Source organism: Gadus chalcogrammus, chromosome 3 (assembly GCF_026213295.1).
Source record: "Gadus chalcogrammus isolate NIFS_2021 chromosome 3, NIFS_Gcha_1.0, whole genome shotgun sequence".
Lineage (NCBI taxonomy): Eukaryota > Metazoa > Chordata > Actinopteri > Gadiformes > Gadidae > Gadus > Gadus chalcogrammus.
In genome coordinates this window covers 15,202,131-15,216,218 of record NC_079414.1, presented here as the reverse complement: position 1 = coordinate 15,216,218, position 14,088 = coordinate 15,202,131, and the positions used below count along the sequence as shown (strand labels likewise).

Sequence of the window (14,088 nt, the reverse complement as noted above, 5' to 3'; positions counted from 1 at the left end):
GGAGTTGAGCAGCCTATCGCTTGATTTAGGAAATATATTTGTTGTGATGATCCCAAAGACTATTTAAAGGCTGTAACCGTTTGTATTCAGTGTGTTTTTGTATGTGTTCTGTGTTCATGTCAAACTGATCAATTATATACCGGTTCTTTTATACGATTTAATGTAGCATTTTTTACATTGAAGTATAGCCTACCTATTGTTTATACAACAATGGTCTAAATAACTTGATCGTTTATGAAAGCATAAATACGGAACAATGAATGCAAAACACAATGAAGACAAAAGCTTAAATGGTAAATGATCATAAACACAAACGTGTGTGTGTGTGCGTGTGCGCGCGCGTGTGTGTGTGTGTGTGTGTGTGTGTGTGTGTGTGTGTGTGTGTGTGTGTGTGTGTGTGAGAAAGGAAGAACTACCAGCAAGACATTTGGATTCATTGCTTTATGAAAACGGTCACATCCAATTCTACTTGGAATTATCAAGTTTTTTTTTTTCAAAATAGTGTAATTATTTATAACTGAGTAAAAGTATAAGTATAGTAAATGTTCAAATGTACCTGCGCTTTGCCATCCCTTGATATTCTTTCCAGATGCATATTTAAACCTTGTAACTTAACAAACAACATTTGTATACAGTGGCCTCTTGGGTCGAAATCCTGCATCCCTAGTCTATTTCAGGATGATCGTTATAACGATAGCAAAGCGACATCTAGCTGTATACATTTGAATTTGACATTCCTATTTGATGGTTTGCACATATGCCGCTATGCATATTATTTTAGAATTTATTCGCATACTGATTCAACATGATCAATGCTATCCATACATTATCAGCATCTAACAGATCTATGATCTGTACAACTACAAAAAAGCAGCCACCGTCGGTTTGGAGACCAGGTATGAGCCTGAACATGACATCATATGTTTTCTCAGGAATTTAGAGGAAACATTTAACAGAACTGCTGTTCTGTTAAATGATTTTCACCGCTGGCAGACGGACCCCTCTTTCGTCACTGTTTTACTTTATCAATACACTATTATTTGGTATCTTTTAAAATACCTAGTGATAAACTTTATCGGAAATAATTTTATATCATCTTAACATCACCATTCTTTCATTTCACGAAGTTACCGATCTATCTATCCCTCCAGTAGGGGTAGCCCTGAGCACGCCCTCCTCACTTCCGCGCTCTGATTGCGCCACAGAAGAAGAAAAGCACAGGCTAATAAACACAGGTGAAGTTGTGTCCTTTATATCAAATATGTTTTACATACGATATGTAATGCTATACAAGGGATGTTAGTTTCCTTATATAGCATGTCAATTGGATGTAAGCGCTTACATCCAACTAACATGCTAGCTAAAGTGAGCCATATTAATTAAAGTCCAGTATTATCGCTGGGAGCTAACATTATAAGCAATCAATATCGCCTCTTATTAAATGTTGATTTAAATAGAGGTTACGTATTCTTAACTTGTTCTTTCATTATTCTGTTTTTTTAAGGTTACAAACGATGCTGGTTTTTCGGTGGATCGATGCTAGAGGACATTAAAGACACAAGATTGCTGTTTCTAATATGCTGATTCGAATGTGCTATTGAAGGACGTATATTGTCCTTCTACCCTGTTAAACTATCAGTTCATTCTTATTATTAGTAATAATATCAGTGAAAGCATGGTTGATAACCGGTACGCCACAGCCCTGGTCATCGGCTCCGTGTTGAGCCTTTTGGCCACGGTGTACCTCTCTGTGGCCGTGGGAACGCAACACTGGTATCAGTACCGCATCCGACCTGCCCCCTCGAACAATGCAGCCAATACCTCAGAACTGGTCAAGGACTTCATCAATGGGGACTTCAACGAGAAGAACTACAGTGAAACTATGTTTCGACTGAATGGAACTCTAGGTCTGTGGTGGAGGTGCATCATGGTGCCCAGTGAGACACACTGGTATAAAGAACCAAGTATGTGGTCTTTCAGTTTTGTCCCATATTTTTGTAGTTTTGTAACATGTATGTAACCTCAGAAGAATGTGTCATTCATTCGAACATGGCAACCCTGGTTGAGTTTATGCCGCTTGTTTTCTTCCAGATCCTAAAATGGCGAGTCAGTGTGTGAGTTTCACTCTTCCCCAGCAGTTTGCTTCAAAGTACAGAGAACCTGGGAACGAGACCAGTGGGGAGGATCTGTTCAGGACCTGTGAGCTTTTTTCTGTTTCCACCTCCCTTTACCTAACTGAACTCAAACTGTCGTGGTCTACCTATCCAGCCGGCGTCAAATGTTTACATTTATTAAATATATTTGTCTTCTAATATATTTTCTTAGTTGCATTATTTCACATTTTGTAACTCTTGTATTGTTATTGTCCTTCCAAGTGTTTTCCAACCAGAATTTTATTTGAAATGACATTTGTGTGATGGTCCACTCTGCTGGGGTGTTTGTACGGTCTATTTGAGTGACAGTCCACTTGGCTACGGGATCTAACCCGGTGCGGTCTATGTGTGTGCAGACATGTGGAGGGGCCAGTTCCTGCTGCCCCTGGTGTCTGTTGCACTGGTGTTCCTGAGCGGCCTGGTGGGTGTGTGTGCCTGCCTCTGCCGCAGCATCACCCCAACTCTGGGTGTAGGAGTTCTCCATCTCCTGGCAGGTGAGGGTTGACATTTGTGTCGTTAAAGCTGCTGTCAAAGAGGATTTTAGGGTTAAGAGGAGAGCGAAAGAGGTTTTTAAATAATCAACCCCAATAATCAACCCCTTCTACCCTACACCATTTAAAAGTGTTGCATTGACACACCTGTGGTGGCGCAATGACAACGCTGTTTGCATACCTTTGACAGGCAAAAATGAGAGTAGAGTGCCCCGATTGGGCAGAAATCTAAATTCTCTCCTTTTTTTGTGTCCCTTTTGTTTTTGAATAATGTTATTGTAATGTCTCTCTCTCTGTCCCTCCTTCTACTTCTCCTCCTTCCTCTTTCACCAACTCTCTCCCTCACTCCCACCCCTCTCCTTTTCTTGCCCCACTCTCTCCCGCTTCCCACTCTCTTCCCCCCCTTCCTGCTCTCCCCCCTCTCCCCTCCCTCCTCCCTCCCTCCCTCCCCCGCCTCTCCTCTCCCCCTCCAGGTCTGTGTTCGCTGGGCACGGTGTGCTGTTTCCTCGTGGGCGTGGACCTCCTGCCCCACAACGCGTCACCGTCTGAGGCTGCGGAGGGCGCGCTGGGCTGGTCTCTGTACCTGGCACTCATCTCCGCCCCACTGCAGATGATGGCGGCCGCCCTCTTCTTGTGGGCCGCGCGCAGCCACCGCAAAAGCTACACCCGCATGACGGCGTACCGCGTGGCCTAGGGACGAGCTCCGCCAGCTCTACCGCCGGTAGGCAGGGAAACCACACGTTAACCCAAGTCTGTGGGTTAACGTGGGTTTTCCCCAATAATCTTCAGGGTAAAAAGAAAATGTTAATCACTTTGGATGAAAGCGCAAAAAAATGCTTTCAATCCACTCCCGTGTAATCAATGAGCGTTGGTTGGAGAGCGCGACATTGTGTCCCCATCCCTAAAAAAAAAAAAAATGTGTGTGTGCTCTTCGCAGGCCCATGTCATTGATTGACATGGGACTAGATTCAAAGCGTTTTTTTTGTGGAGCAGATTTATTTTGTCTGCTATTTCACACATCTTTTTTTTTTAACTGTTCAGCCTTCAACCAAACTCCTAATTCAGCATTCTGATCGTTGCACCCTAGAAGTCTATAGCCAATGATCTTACTTCTTGGTGGCCACAGAGATAGTTAGATAATCATCACACACGCGGATGAGTTACTGAAACACAGATGCTTCCAGTGTCAAAGCACAAGTGTCTTCCTTGTTTTTTGTTTCGCTAACATCATAACCCATTCCTTTCCCGAAGCACATACTAAAAAATACTTCACTTTGATCGTGCAATTTTATTTTTATAGCTGTCTGCCATTTGTAAAAAGGAGTTTTATTTCTGTTGCCTTTGTTGGCGTTGCTGTTGCTAGCATTCACCACATTGACCTTTGTTTCGTAGAAGAACATTTGTATCAACTATTTAACCTCTCTTAAGTGACATGCTGTTGCTTATTTGCATGATTTTAGTTTTGATTAGTTGATAATCCCTGATTTCAGCTGCTGTCACCATGCATGCCATTACTTTGCCTTTAATCTTGTAACCTCATTTGTGTCCTTTTTGGAGTGTCTTCACTGAAATATAACCACTCTCTTGCCCCCATTGTCCATATTTACAGATGTTTATGTTGATGTTAAATGGATACATTTGTGAGCTAAAGTGACTTATTAAAATCTGGTACTTGTCTTAGAAACCATAGGCTTCAATGCAGCTTCAACCTCAGTCCTCTGTATTTTGTACGTTTTTAACAGATAATAATTGAGTGTTGATTGCGCATTAAATAAAATGAAAAAATATTCATCTTTCTTATCTTTCATCATTCTTTAGAGACTATTCATGAAAAGTGACACTTTTTGCCCCTTTTTACTCTGTGGTTAAGCTTTTAAAATGGGTTAACAAGTTTGCTTAAGAAACTGTAGTTGTAAATGTAACGCACGATTAAAGATAAACATTTCATAGGATGTCAGGACTCATTTATGCACACTAAAATAACTTAAACTATTTACAATAGCAGCTTAGGTTCCACCAAGTAAGGGCTGCAGAACTTTTGAAAGAGTTTGGGCTCAGAAAGTTCCGCCAAAAGCAAAGCTGCCAGTTAGTATTTTGTGTGTTATGAACCTATCCTGATAGCTGAGCTGTGAGGCAGGATGCTCCTGTCTTGCTGTTTCAACTCTATCAGGTGGAAACCATGGCACACGTTCTATCCTGCCAGTCAGTAATAATACATGCCCACACCTACTAGTCTGATTTGACCATACTATTTATTCCTTTGTACAGGGTACTTTAATGTCACTTCCTTTGTAGTTATTCTATTCACTTTCACTGTTTTATTACTTTCCTTTATAAGCTTTGCATGAAAGGGTCTGTGTTGGTCCTTTTCTTACACAGTATTTTGTGGAGGATACAACAAAGGTGTAATAAATGAAGGTAGGAGTTCCAATCCCATGGAATCAAATGGGGACGTTATTGTATCACACGACTATTGCATTTTACTAGGGTTGTGCATAAGGTCCCTTTAGTGAACCCTATATCTGGCCAAATCCTACTTGCTTGCAGCTGTGTAAACCAACCCCTATTGTTGACTTGCTTGACTCAATCTAATGTAGCAGAAAGACCAATGGTACTCTGTTGTTTCTCTTCAGAAATAGTTCATTTATAACAAATTTAAAAAATAAAGAAGTTAAAGAATACAATTCATTGTGTGAAACCTTTTGACAATGAGCAATATTGTTTCTTAAAACATCTCTTTAAAAGGTGCAGTGTCTAGGATTGAGTGGCATCTAGCATTAAGGTTGCTAATCTATCCATCTATATATCTGTATATCTATACAGATATATAGTGGAGATACTAAGCAGTAGAGGTCCGTAGATACCTGTATATGCTGTATTTAGATAAACAGTAGAAAAGAACAGACGGTTCTCTCTTGATCCGCTGTGGGCTTCTGTAGAATCAAGGCGGTGCAACATGTTGGGCTCCGTGGAAGAGGAGCCACTCCTTGGGGTTCTAGTAGTTCAGAGATTACTGAACACATTGGCCCTCGCTTCTACGAGTTTCTCTCCTAAATAAACCTTATTTTAATTCTCATTATAATTAAGACATATTGTTATAAAAATCTATGATTATTCAAATCTATTATATTTGTATAAATATATATGATTATATAGATGAATAGTCTCCCCATCAATCAGTTGTTGTTTTAAAGTTCTCTGTTATTGTGGCTTCTTCACACTGATGGCCGGTAAGAGCAGGGTCTCCCTCTGCGCCAGCTTGAAGGCTGTGTTCTGCTCATAGTAGGCTCCTTCGTTCACGAAGAAAGGGTACAGCGCTTCTCCCTCGTAGCAGATGGTCTCGCCAGAGAGGGACACGAACGCCGGGTCTCCGGGCTTCAGCAGGCAGAAGTCGTTGTCCTGTGGAGAAAGGAGCATTGAGAGAGAGGTCAAGACGCGGTTATTATCCATCATGTATAAGATGAGCAATAATTCAGAAGAGATAAAGTAAAGATAGAGTAAAGTCCAAAAAATATATTTATGTCGAAAATATATTGATATACACAATATGCGTAGGCACAATGTAAACGTGAAAAATGAATTACAGACGTCTAGGTAGTTATGATTCAAAGTACAGGCTACAACATTGAAACTATTGTTGTCCATTATGCATACGTGTCATTGTGACTAAATATATTAGTGTATATGTCCATACTGCATGCATGTTAGTGTTTATATATAATATATATATATATATATATATATATATATACCCAAGGTGGTATATATAGTATATACAAAGTACCTGTAGTTGGGGATGGATGGCAGCAGTCAGCTCTTGGGTCTTGGGATCTCTGGGATAGTCTTTCGTATCCACGTCAAAGTATGCTTCAACCTCGCCCCCTTCAAACACAGTCCCTAAAGATGTCCAACATAGCACATCAACACATAAAAAGTGTGTCTTTTTAAGGCAATCCCCTTACTTGTTTATCAACACATTGAGTGACAAGGGTGTACCCATTCCCAGCCAAAAAGTTACTGGGTTTGACCTTTGAGAGACCTTTGGCAATGAAAATTGAAAGCGCATCAGTTTGTGTCGGGTGTGTGCGATCCTTGGCGTACCAGAGTTGAAACTCTCAACCCACTCCAGGGCACGGTTCACCCCCTCTCTCATCAGGTTGTAGATGTCGGCCCGTAGGACCCCTTGAGGCTGGGGTCCCACCTCTAACGCTGTAGAGAAGTGTTAAAGAGTGTAGAATGGTGGTGTTAAAGAGTGTCTCTCTGTGTTCACATTACTTAGTGCGGGGACAGGCCAGTGCCTATCCAACCGATACAAGGTTTTATTTCCAAACCATCCTCCATTTGTTTATGTCCCTACCAGGACGAACCAACCATTCCGTCTGGGACATAGCCAGGGCCATATTCCTTATCAAGGGAGAGACTCCTTATGTTTTTATGTTATTCACGTTTTCTTTCCTATAACACTTGCCTGAAACCTTTGGTTTGGTGAGAAGAGGGATCGACAGCCAGGGAGCACGTCTGGAGACGTATACGTATACTAAGACTATTCTACCTGATTCTGTACCTTGCTGTATTACATCCTTTAATAAACTATCTATCGACCCTCTTATCCAATCTGCCAAGTTGCCTTGATTTTACACTTCAAGAATTACTTATTACAACGAAAAAATACCCAACGCAGAGCCTCAATACGAAACAGTTTAGAAATAAGCAGAAATTTAAGAAAAGCCACCATGAGGTCAACCGTCATGCATCACTACCCCTCCAGGGTCCCCGGGACAACGACAAAAGGCTAGTTGGTTAAAGAGTGAAAAACAAACACTTACTGAAGCCATGTTTGCTCACGGATTCCAAGGAGTACACCTCTGAGAAGGGGCTCTTTAATACAATTAACCTCACGGGGGCTGATGTTATTTTCTCCTTGAACGCAACACAAGAATAGAATAGATTGCATTACATTGTTTCTTCATAGGGTGTTTTACAACCTCCTAATGACTTGAGTTGGCTCAATGATTTATTTATAATTTATTTTCATATTAAAAATAAAATATTATATATTTAATATATATTGGATATTCCAACTGGACCTATTGTACTCTTGAGAAACATCCTAATTTTTGTATTATTTTAAGTTTGTGAATAGCTGCAGCAGAAAGGAGACATATTGCATGTTTAAAAGGCTCCCATTTTACCACCAGGTGTGAGTGTGATATGCCATTATAAGCCATTTTAAAATCGGCCCTGTGACATAGTGACATCACAAGTGGGAGTGTCCATCCAGATGTAGGCTAGATCAGTCTACCAGGCTACCCTGTTGACTGTTTCAACTGGTAGGCAAATCTATCCATCATACATCTAGGTGGAACCTCCCCCCTGTGATGTCACTTTGTCACAGGGCAGGGCAGACTTATCCCTCTCACGCCTGGCGGTAAAATAGGGCCCCTTTAAGTTTCTGAGAAGGAGAGCATATGGCGCTGCACTTACCTGCAAGTACTTGAAGAGGTGCAGGCCTAGCCAATCGGAGACGTGAGTTATGATGCAGAGGCCCATGTTGGCGGTGGTGTTGTGCAGATCACAGATCAGATCTACGGCCTTCTCGCTGCCCTTCGGCCCAAGCTGGCCGTTCACCTCCTGGGCCCGCGTCACCTCGTACGGGGTGGTCGCCGTTGTCGGGGCACTGCAGATCCATCAGAATTAAAAAGAAGCTTGAGAAGCATCTCAAGCACAGGGGCAGGTAATCGAGTAGCTGTGAGGGGGGTTGGGACTCCCAGCTGAAAGGTTCTCGGTTCGAAACCCATTTTTCGATACTATTGTTAATATTATATAAATGTACGTTGCAGTGAATATTCGTGGTTTGGGAGGACAACATACAAGCGTTTACATAACGCTGTTTCGTCCCATTCTATTATTATTAGGACGGAGGGAATGTTATTGCGTGATGAAAGACATTATTTACCTGAGCAGGGCGTCGGTGAAGCAGCGGTTCATGTCCTTCTCTGTGTATCTCCTGCACGCGTCCACGGCCCGCGGGTTCACCAGCAGGGTGCTCAGCGAGAACGACCTGACCCTCTCCGGCTGGGACACCTGCAGCTCCTTCAAGAGGTACACCCCACTCATCTCATTGCCATGGGTGCCACCGCAGACGGCCACCCTGGACAGGGGTTTGAACCCTAAGTGATCCATCTGTGGGGGAAAGACGAAAGGAATGGCATACGAGAACCAGAGGGAAGAGAGAGTCTTTTCTCATCCCGAGTGGAAATGATAGCGTACACATCAACAACACAATAGTATTAATAATAATTAAATAAGAGACATTGTAACAAAATCAAATCAATACATATTGTGAGAGATATTTAAAATGAAGCACAGTCTGGAGGAAAACAAGGTGACCAGAGAATGTAACCACGTTTTAATAATATGTGTATTTTCCTGTGTGAGTAAATCAAATACAAACTTTTAAAGAAATGATTATGTCATGGTCTGTCGGTTTCCTTGTCTTGTTTACCTCCTGTGTGATTACTGCCCCCTCCCCTAATGTGTTTCAGCTGTTACTCGTTGCGTGCCCTGTGTGTGTTTGGTATTTAAGCCCTTGTCTTTCCGTTGTTCCTTGTCGGATCATTTTAGTTTGTGTTGAGTTCTGTCCTGTGTGTTCCCTGTGTCACCCGTGTTCCTTGCCTTTTGAGTTAATAAATTATCCTTTTACCTGAACCGTCTGCGATTGGGTCCTACCTGCCTGCCACCCGCTAACCGTGACAGAATGATCCGACCATCATTGGACCCAGCGGACGCTCTTTTGTTGGAGGCTGTGTTGGGGCGTACGTGCAGCGCTGTCGCTTCAAGGCCCGGGTTGGACGGTGCCTTACGGACTATCAGATTGGGGGTGGTGAGTTTGCAGTGCTATCCAGTTCACATTTCTCTCCAGCCCCTGAGCTGACTCCGGTCCCCGAGCCCTGTCCGGTTCCTGAACCCTGCTCCTTTCCGAGGGTGCCCCTATTCCAGAACTTCCAGACCTTCCAGAAGGGGCCCACCCTCTACCTCGTCTTCGCCGCTGCAGGCCTCTGCTTGTCCACCATGTCCCCCGTTTCCCCTGAAGCAGTCCGGGTCCAAGCCCTGGAATTCCCAGAGTTCCCTGTGTCCCCTGAAGCAGTCCGGGTCCGAGCCCCGGGGTTCCCCGTAGCCCCTGAAGCAGTCCGGGTCACAGCGCCGGAGTTCCCTGAGTCTCCCATTTCCCCTGAAGCAGTCCAGGTCCCAGCCCTGGAATTCCCAGGTTTCCCTGTGTCCCCTGAAGCAGTCCGGGTCCCAGCCCCGGAGTTCCCCGAGTCTCCCATTTCCCCTGAAGCAGTTCAGGGGTCTCATTGATAACCGTTGCGTACGCACAAAACAGGGCTGAAATTGGCGTACGTGACTTTCCACGCCAAGGTTGTGATCTATAAAAAAAACAACTTGACGGGAGACTGTGCGCAGCCCTAAGCAAACTCTGACCCATGCGTACACGCATGGTTTGGAGGAAAAGGAGAATTGGCGACACAGATGGTCTGGTGGTGAACTGAAGTCAGACAGAAGAATTGTAGAGTGAGGAGACTGGTTATGTTTTATCATCGCCCTTCATAAATTAAATATCAACCCGTATCATGCGTTAAATCTATGTAATCGGAACAATTTAAGTCAACTGCGTTAATTCTCAGTTATAACTCCAGAAACATCTCCTTAGAATAGAAATTCACTATAATTAATCCCTTCACGCCATAGGCTACTGTCCACTGACGGCGCGACTGCATGGAATAAAGCATCTGTCCAACATGTCTCAATAACATATTTTTATGTGACACTAAACACATCAAATTTCAATTAAATCCAAGTGTGGAAAACCAAGCCACACTCCTCACCACAATCGTTATGTTCGAGAACATTTTACGTGGGTGATTACAAACTGATTATTCTAGGTGTTCTCGGTCAGTCTTATTACCGTAACCCCATAAATACAGAGGTGAGCGCCGTGGTAATGCTGCACCATATGGCACTTCTGGCGGACCAAGCAAATGGCAGGATTCGGAGGGAGAGGGTCTTTAGGGACCATAACGATTTATTGGTACATAAAAATATGTACCTTTGTCAGACCACTTCTTTTTTAATTCTGGGACTGCGCTCCACGTGCTACTGACAGAGTTCACTGCTGCAGCAACATGTTGCCACTCACTCTGCTTTTTGTTGTTGGCGATCCCAATCCTGTGAGCACCGAACAAAACTACTTTCCGGGCCTCCACCTCACCCACTGTCTCCACTTCAACCTCCGTGAAATTTCGCTTTTAGAATTCCCAGGTTTCCCTGTGTCCCCTAAAGCAGACCGGGTCCCATGCACCCCCGGAGTCCAGTCCCGAGTTCCCAATTAACGCTTCCGGGTCCCGAGCCCGCTCAAGCCCAGCATTCTCGAGCCCACCGCCGCTTTCCCCAGTCCATTTTTTTTTTGTTCGCTCCTCCTGGCTCCCCTCCACCCACCCTACTTGGATTTTACTTTCTTTTTTTTGCATGTCGTGGGTCGCCTGGTAGTCGATCCTTGAGAGGGGGGGGGGGGTACTGTCATGGACTGTCATGGTCTGTCGGTTTCCTTGTCTTGTTTTGGTGTGTTACCTGTTTTACTTTGGTATCGGTCTTGTTTCTCCCCATGTCAGGTTTCCCTCCTGTGTGATTACAGCTCCCTACCCTAATGTGTTTCAGCTGTTACTCGTTGCGTGCCCTGTGTGTGTTTGGTATTTAAGCCCTTGTCTTTCCTTTGTTCCTTGTCGGATCATTTTAGTTTGTGGTGAGTTGTGTCCTGTGTGTGTTACCTTTGTTCCCGGTGTTCCCCGACCCCGCGTCACCCGTGTTCCCCGACCCCGCGTCACCCGTGTTCCCCGACCCCGCGTCACCCGTGTTCCTTGCCTTTTTGAGTTAATTATCATTTTACCTGAACTGTCTGCGATTGGGTCCTGCCTGCCAACCGCTAACCGCGACAGATTAGCCAAGATATTTTAGTCAAATATAAACGGGTCCTGTAGCACCACATGACTGATAAGCCTGGACAGGCTACCCATTAAACAATGTTGGTTTAACCAGTTTTTTTTGCCAATGATTACCTATGAGACTGAAGAGTGATCAGTTGTTTGCTCCGCCCATTACAAGTTATACACTACAATTCGCTTGAAGGTTAAAGCAGATTGCGAAGCTGTGTGGGAGTGGGATCAAGCAGGCTAAAGCAGGCCACCCTAATTCAATTACGGTAATTAAAGCTGTACATTCTCTTTTCAGAGAGGCGGACACTCCAATGACATTTTCTTGTGGTTAGGTTGTTTGGGATTGTTTGCTCCGGGTTTTGAACCCCCAATGTCTGCAGTCCAACTGCATGCATTCTTGATGCCCTTAGTCCAATAGGCCCTATCCACAACCTTCTACTTGATGAACTCACTGCAAGTCTGCTCAATGTCTAAATAGTCAAATAGTAAATAGACGGTGTCACCCAGAATCTCTACAGATCTTGAGACAAACCTGCCACAGCAGTAGCCTACACAACTGCAATGTGACATGACATCCCTGGTCTACCGCAACAAACCCTCCCACCCGGTCTGTGTGCGTTTTCAAATGCGTGCACGTGTGTGTATGCTTCTTTCCATTCTTCTAAAGAGTGTAGTTGTAGTATAGTATATAGCAGTATAATTCTCCCGCAGTGACTAGATAGGGGTGGCAGTAGGCCTACACCCTGCCACCTGTTTGGCATTGATGGGCTACCCTGACGAAAAAGACAAGGGTAGATGTCATGCATGAAGCCAGTTTATTGGTACATTGCTAGGATTTTGCATTCAGAGCAGGTGTTACTAAATACGCCCCACACACAACACACTCGCCACACACCACACACCACAGACCACACAAACGCCCTCCGTCTTGTGGCGCGTGTGTGCGGTGAAGGCCGGTATAACCTGTGTGCCCTGATGAATAAATACACAACAGGTGTATACAGCGCTATCCAGCCCAGGGGCCAGTCAGACTAACTCAGGCCCGCCGAAACAAACCATCACCCACACACGCACTATATAACTATAGAACAAAAATAACTAGAGTTGTGGTCACACACTTTGCATAAAATCAGCTTCATATGAACAGACCATGTATCGCATGGAACTATAACTTCATTCGATATCACGATATAACTAAAGTTAACTATATGGTCACACAGTCCATAGCGTTATTCAACCATATCATGAAATAACCAAAGTGATATGTCTTAGGCAGTATAAATAGCAGCATAATCCAAGGTGATAAGAAAGCGCTGAAGGGGCTGGCAGTCTTACCTCTCCTGGAGTGAGACGCTCTGGGAGTGCTCTGAGTCGGAGCGCGTGTGCCCTATTCTTTCTCACCTAACCTTTGAACTCTCTCGCTGACTCCCCCCCTCCCTCCTTGCTGTTCCTGTTCGTAAACACAGCTCCGTTCCTGCATGTTTTTTTTTCCCTCTCTCTGCTATGTGTGTTCCCCCCTCTCCGTCCTCCTCCACACCCCATCATGTTTTTCTTGCTCTCTCTTCTGCTCCCAGATCAAATTTCAACCACATACTGACGATTCTATATCACGCCCCCCTCCCCACACACCAACCCTGCTGCTGTTTCCAGTCAAACTGAATGTGAATGTCTTCCTTATTATCATAAGCTGAAGGGAGAGAAGAGAATGTGTTTGAGAGCCACGTTTGAAAACATAGCTCAGGGTCTTCATATATTTTTACTGTGCTACACGATCACCGTCTCAACCCTCCCCCCCCCCATCTCCTCCATCTCCCCACCCCTTGTCAACCCCTGCCTCCTGCTGCTTTACATCCACCTCCCACCTCTGGCCCCTCCGAGGTCCTCGGAGATCCAGGTCCCACATCTCCTCTGGCTCCCCCTGGTGGCCATGTCTTCAAGGACATTCAGTGTCAAACAACTTTCAGACAACTCATTAAGATAGCATGTGTGCTGATTTACAGGTAATGTGAGCATTAGCTTTCATACTTGTTAAAGGCTATACTTAAGATGGAGTCCAACGTGAGACGGGACACACAATACAGCCACATGGCAGGCACACACCTGTTTACACATTCTTTGCATGTATTGCTAAATGATACGTTTCATACAAAACATTTTTAAATAGGAGTACAGTATTTTGATTCCTCACCATACTGGCCAGCTGCTATACTCGGCTCCAACCCATCCGTCGTCCACATGGGATGACACCACAGAACACAGTTTCATACGAACTCCGCTCGTATCTTAGCACAGACCATCCTTGCTCTTGTAAATACCCCTCTCACCCCCATGCTGCTCACCACAACCTGTTGAGTTATATATCGCATAAAAACTGCCTGTACTATTTCCTAAACAACCCACTGCAATGCGATGCCTCTCTCACCTAAGACATATTTTCCACGTTGAACCCTGAGG

At 44.3% G+C, this 14,088-nt stretch overlaps 2 protein-coding genes across 6 annotated transcripts; one reads left to right on the top strand and one right to left on the bottom strand.

Annotated features, from left to right (window-relative positions):
• The first annotated feature begins 1,129 nt into the window (after positions 1 to 1,129).
• LOC130379406 (claudin domain-containing protein 1-like) lies at positions 1,130 to 5,259 on the top strand. 2 transcript variants are annotated; one of them, XM_056586206.1, is made up of 5 exons: positions 1,130 to 1,235; positions 1,505 to 1,964; positions 2,092 to 2,199; positions 2,510 to 2,647; positions 3,118 to 5,259. In XM_056586206.1, exons 2-5 carry the CDS (start codon positions 1,676 to 1,678, stop codon positions 3,336 to 3,338), a joined length of 756 nt encoding a protein of 251 aa, XP_056442181.1. In that variant the 5' UTR covers positions 1,130 to 1,235; positions 1,505 to 1,675; the 3' UTR covers positions 3,339 to 5,259. The 2 variants fall into 2 exon arrangements, with proteins under 2 accessions (XP_056442181.1, XP_056442182.1); XM_056586207.1 differs by having other exon boundaries at positions 1,234 to 1,365.
• On the bottom strand, positions 4,865 to 13,058 carry LOC130379405 (N-acyl-aromatic-L-amino acid amidohydrolase (carboxylate-forming) A-like). 4 transcript variants are annotated; one of them, XM_056586201.1, is made up of 7 exons: positions 12,970 to 13,058; positions 8,601 to 8,827; positions 8,129 to 8,321; positions 7,471 to 7,564; positions 6,746 to 6,853; positions 6,429 to 6,541; positions 4,865 to 6,043 (listed from the first exon to the last, which is right to left on the bottom strand). In XM_056586201.1, the coding sequence occupies exons 2-7, from the start codon at positions 8,825 to 8,827 to the stop codon at positions 5,846 to 5,848; spliced, it is 933 nt and encodes a 310-aa protein (XP_056442176.1). In that variant the 5' UTR covers positions 12,970 to 13,058; the 3' UTR covers positions 4,865 to 5,845. The 4 variants fall into 4 exon arrangements, with proteins under 4 accessions (XP_056442176.1, XP_056442178.1, XP_056442180.1 ...); XM_056586203.1 differs by lacking the exon at positions 12,970 to 13,058 and adding an exon at positions 11,589 to 12,950; XM_056586205.1 differs by lacking the exon at positions 12,970 to 13,058 and adding an exon at positions 11,470 to 11,494.
• Between the last annotated feature and the right edge of the window lie 1,030 nt (positions 13,059 to 14,088).

Bases quoted from the DNA above. Each gene is read 5' to 3' on its own strand.
- LOC130379406 (XM_056586206.1), top strand. From the start codon at position 1,676: ATGGTTGATAACCGGTACGCCACAGCCCTGGTCATCGGCTCCGTGTTG. The intron at 2,200-2,509 runs GTGAGCTTTTTT...ATGTGTGTGCAG, and splicing joins GGAGGATCTGTTCAGGACCT to ACATGTGGAGGGGCCAGTTC. The intron at 2,648-3,117 runs GTGAGGGTTGAC...CTCCCCCTCCAG, and splicing joins AGTTCTCCATCTCCTGGCAG to GTCTGTGTTCGCTGGGCACG.
- LOC130379405 (XM_056586201.1), bottom strand. From the start codon at position 8,827: ATGGATCACTTAGGGTTCAAACCCCTGTCCAGGGTGGCCGTCTGCGGT. The intron at 7,565-8,128 runs GTAAGTGCAGCG...GTTGCGTTCAAG, and splicing joins ACCTCTTCAAGTACTTGCAG to GAGAAAATAACATCAGCCCC. The intron at 6,854-7,470 runs GTAAGTGTTTGT...ACTTCTCTACAG, and splicing joins CGTGAGCAAACATGGCTTCA to CGTTAGAGGTGGGACCCCAG.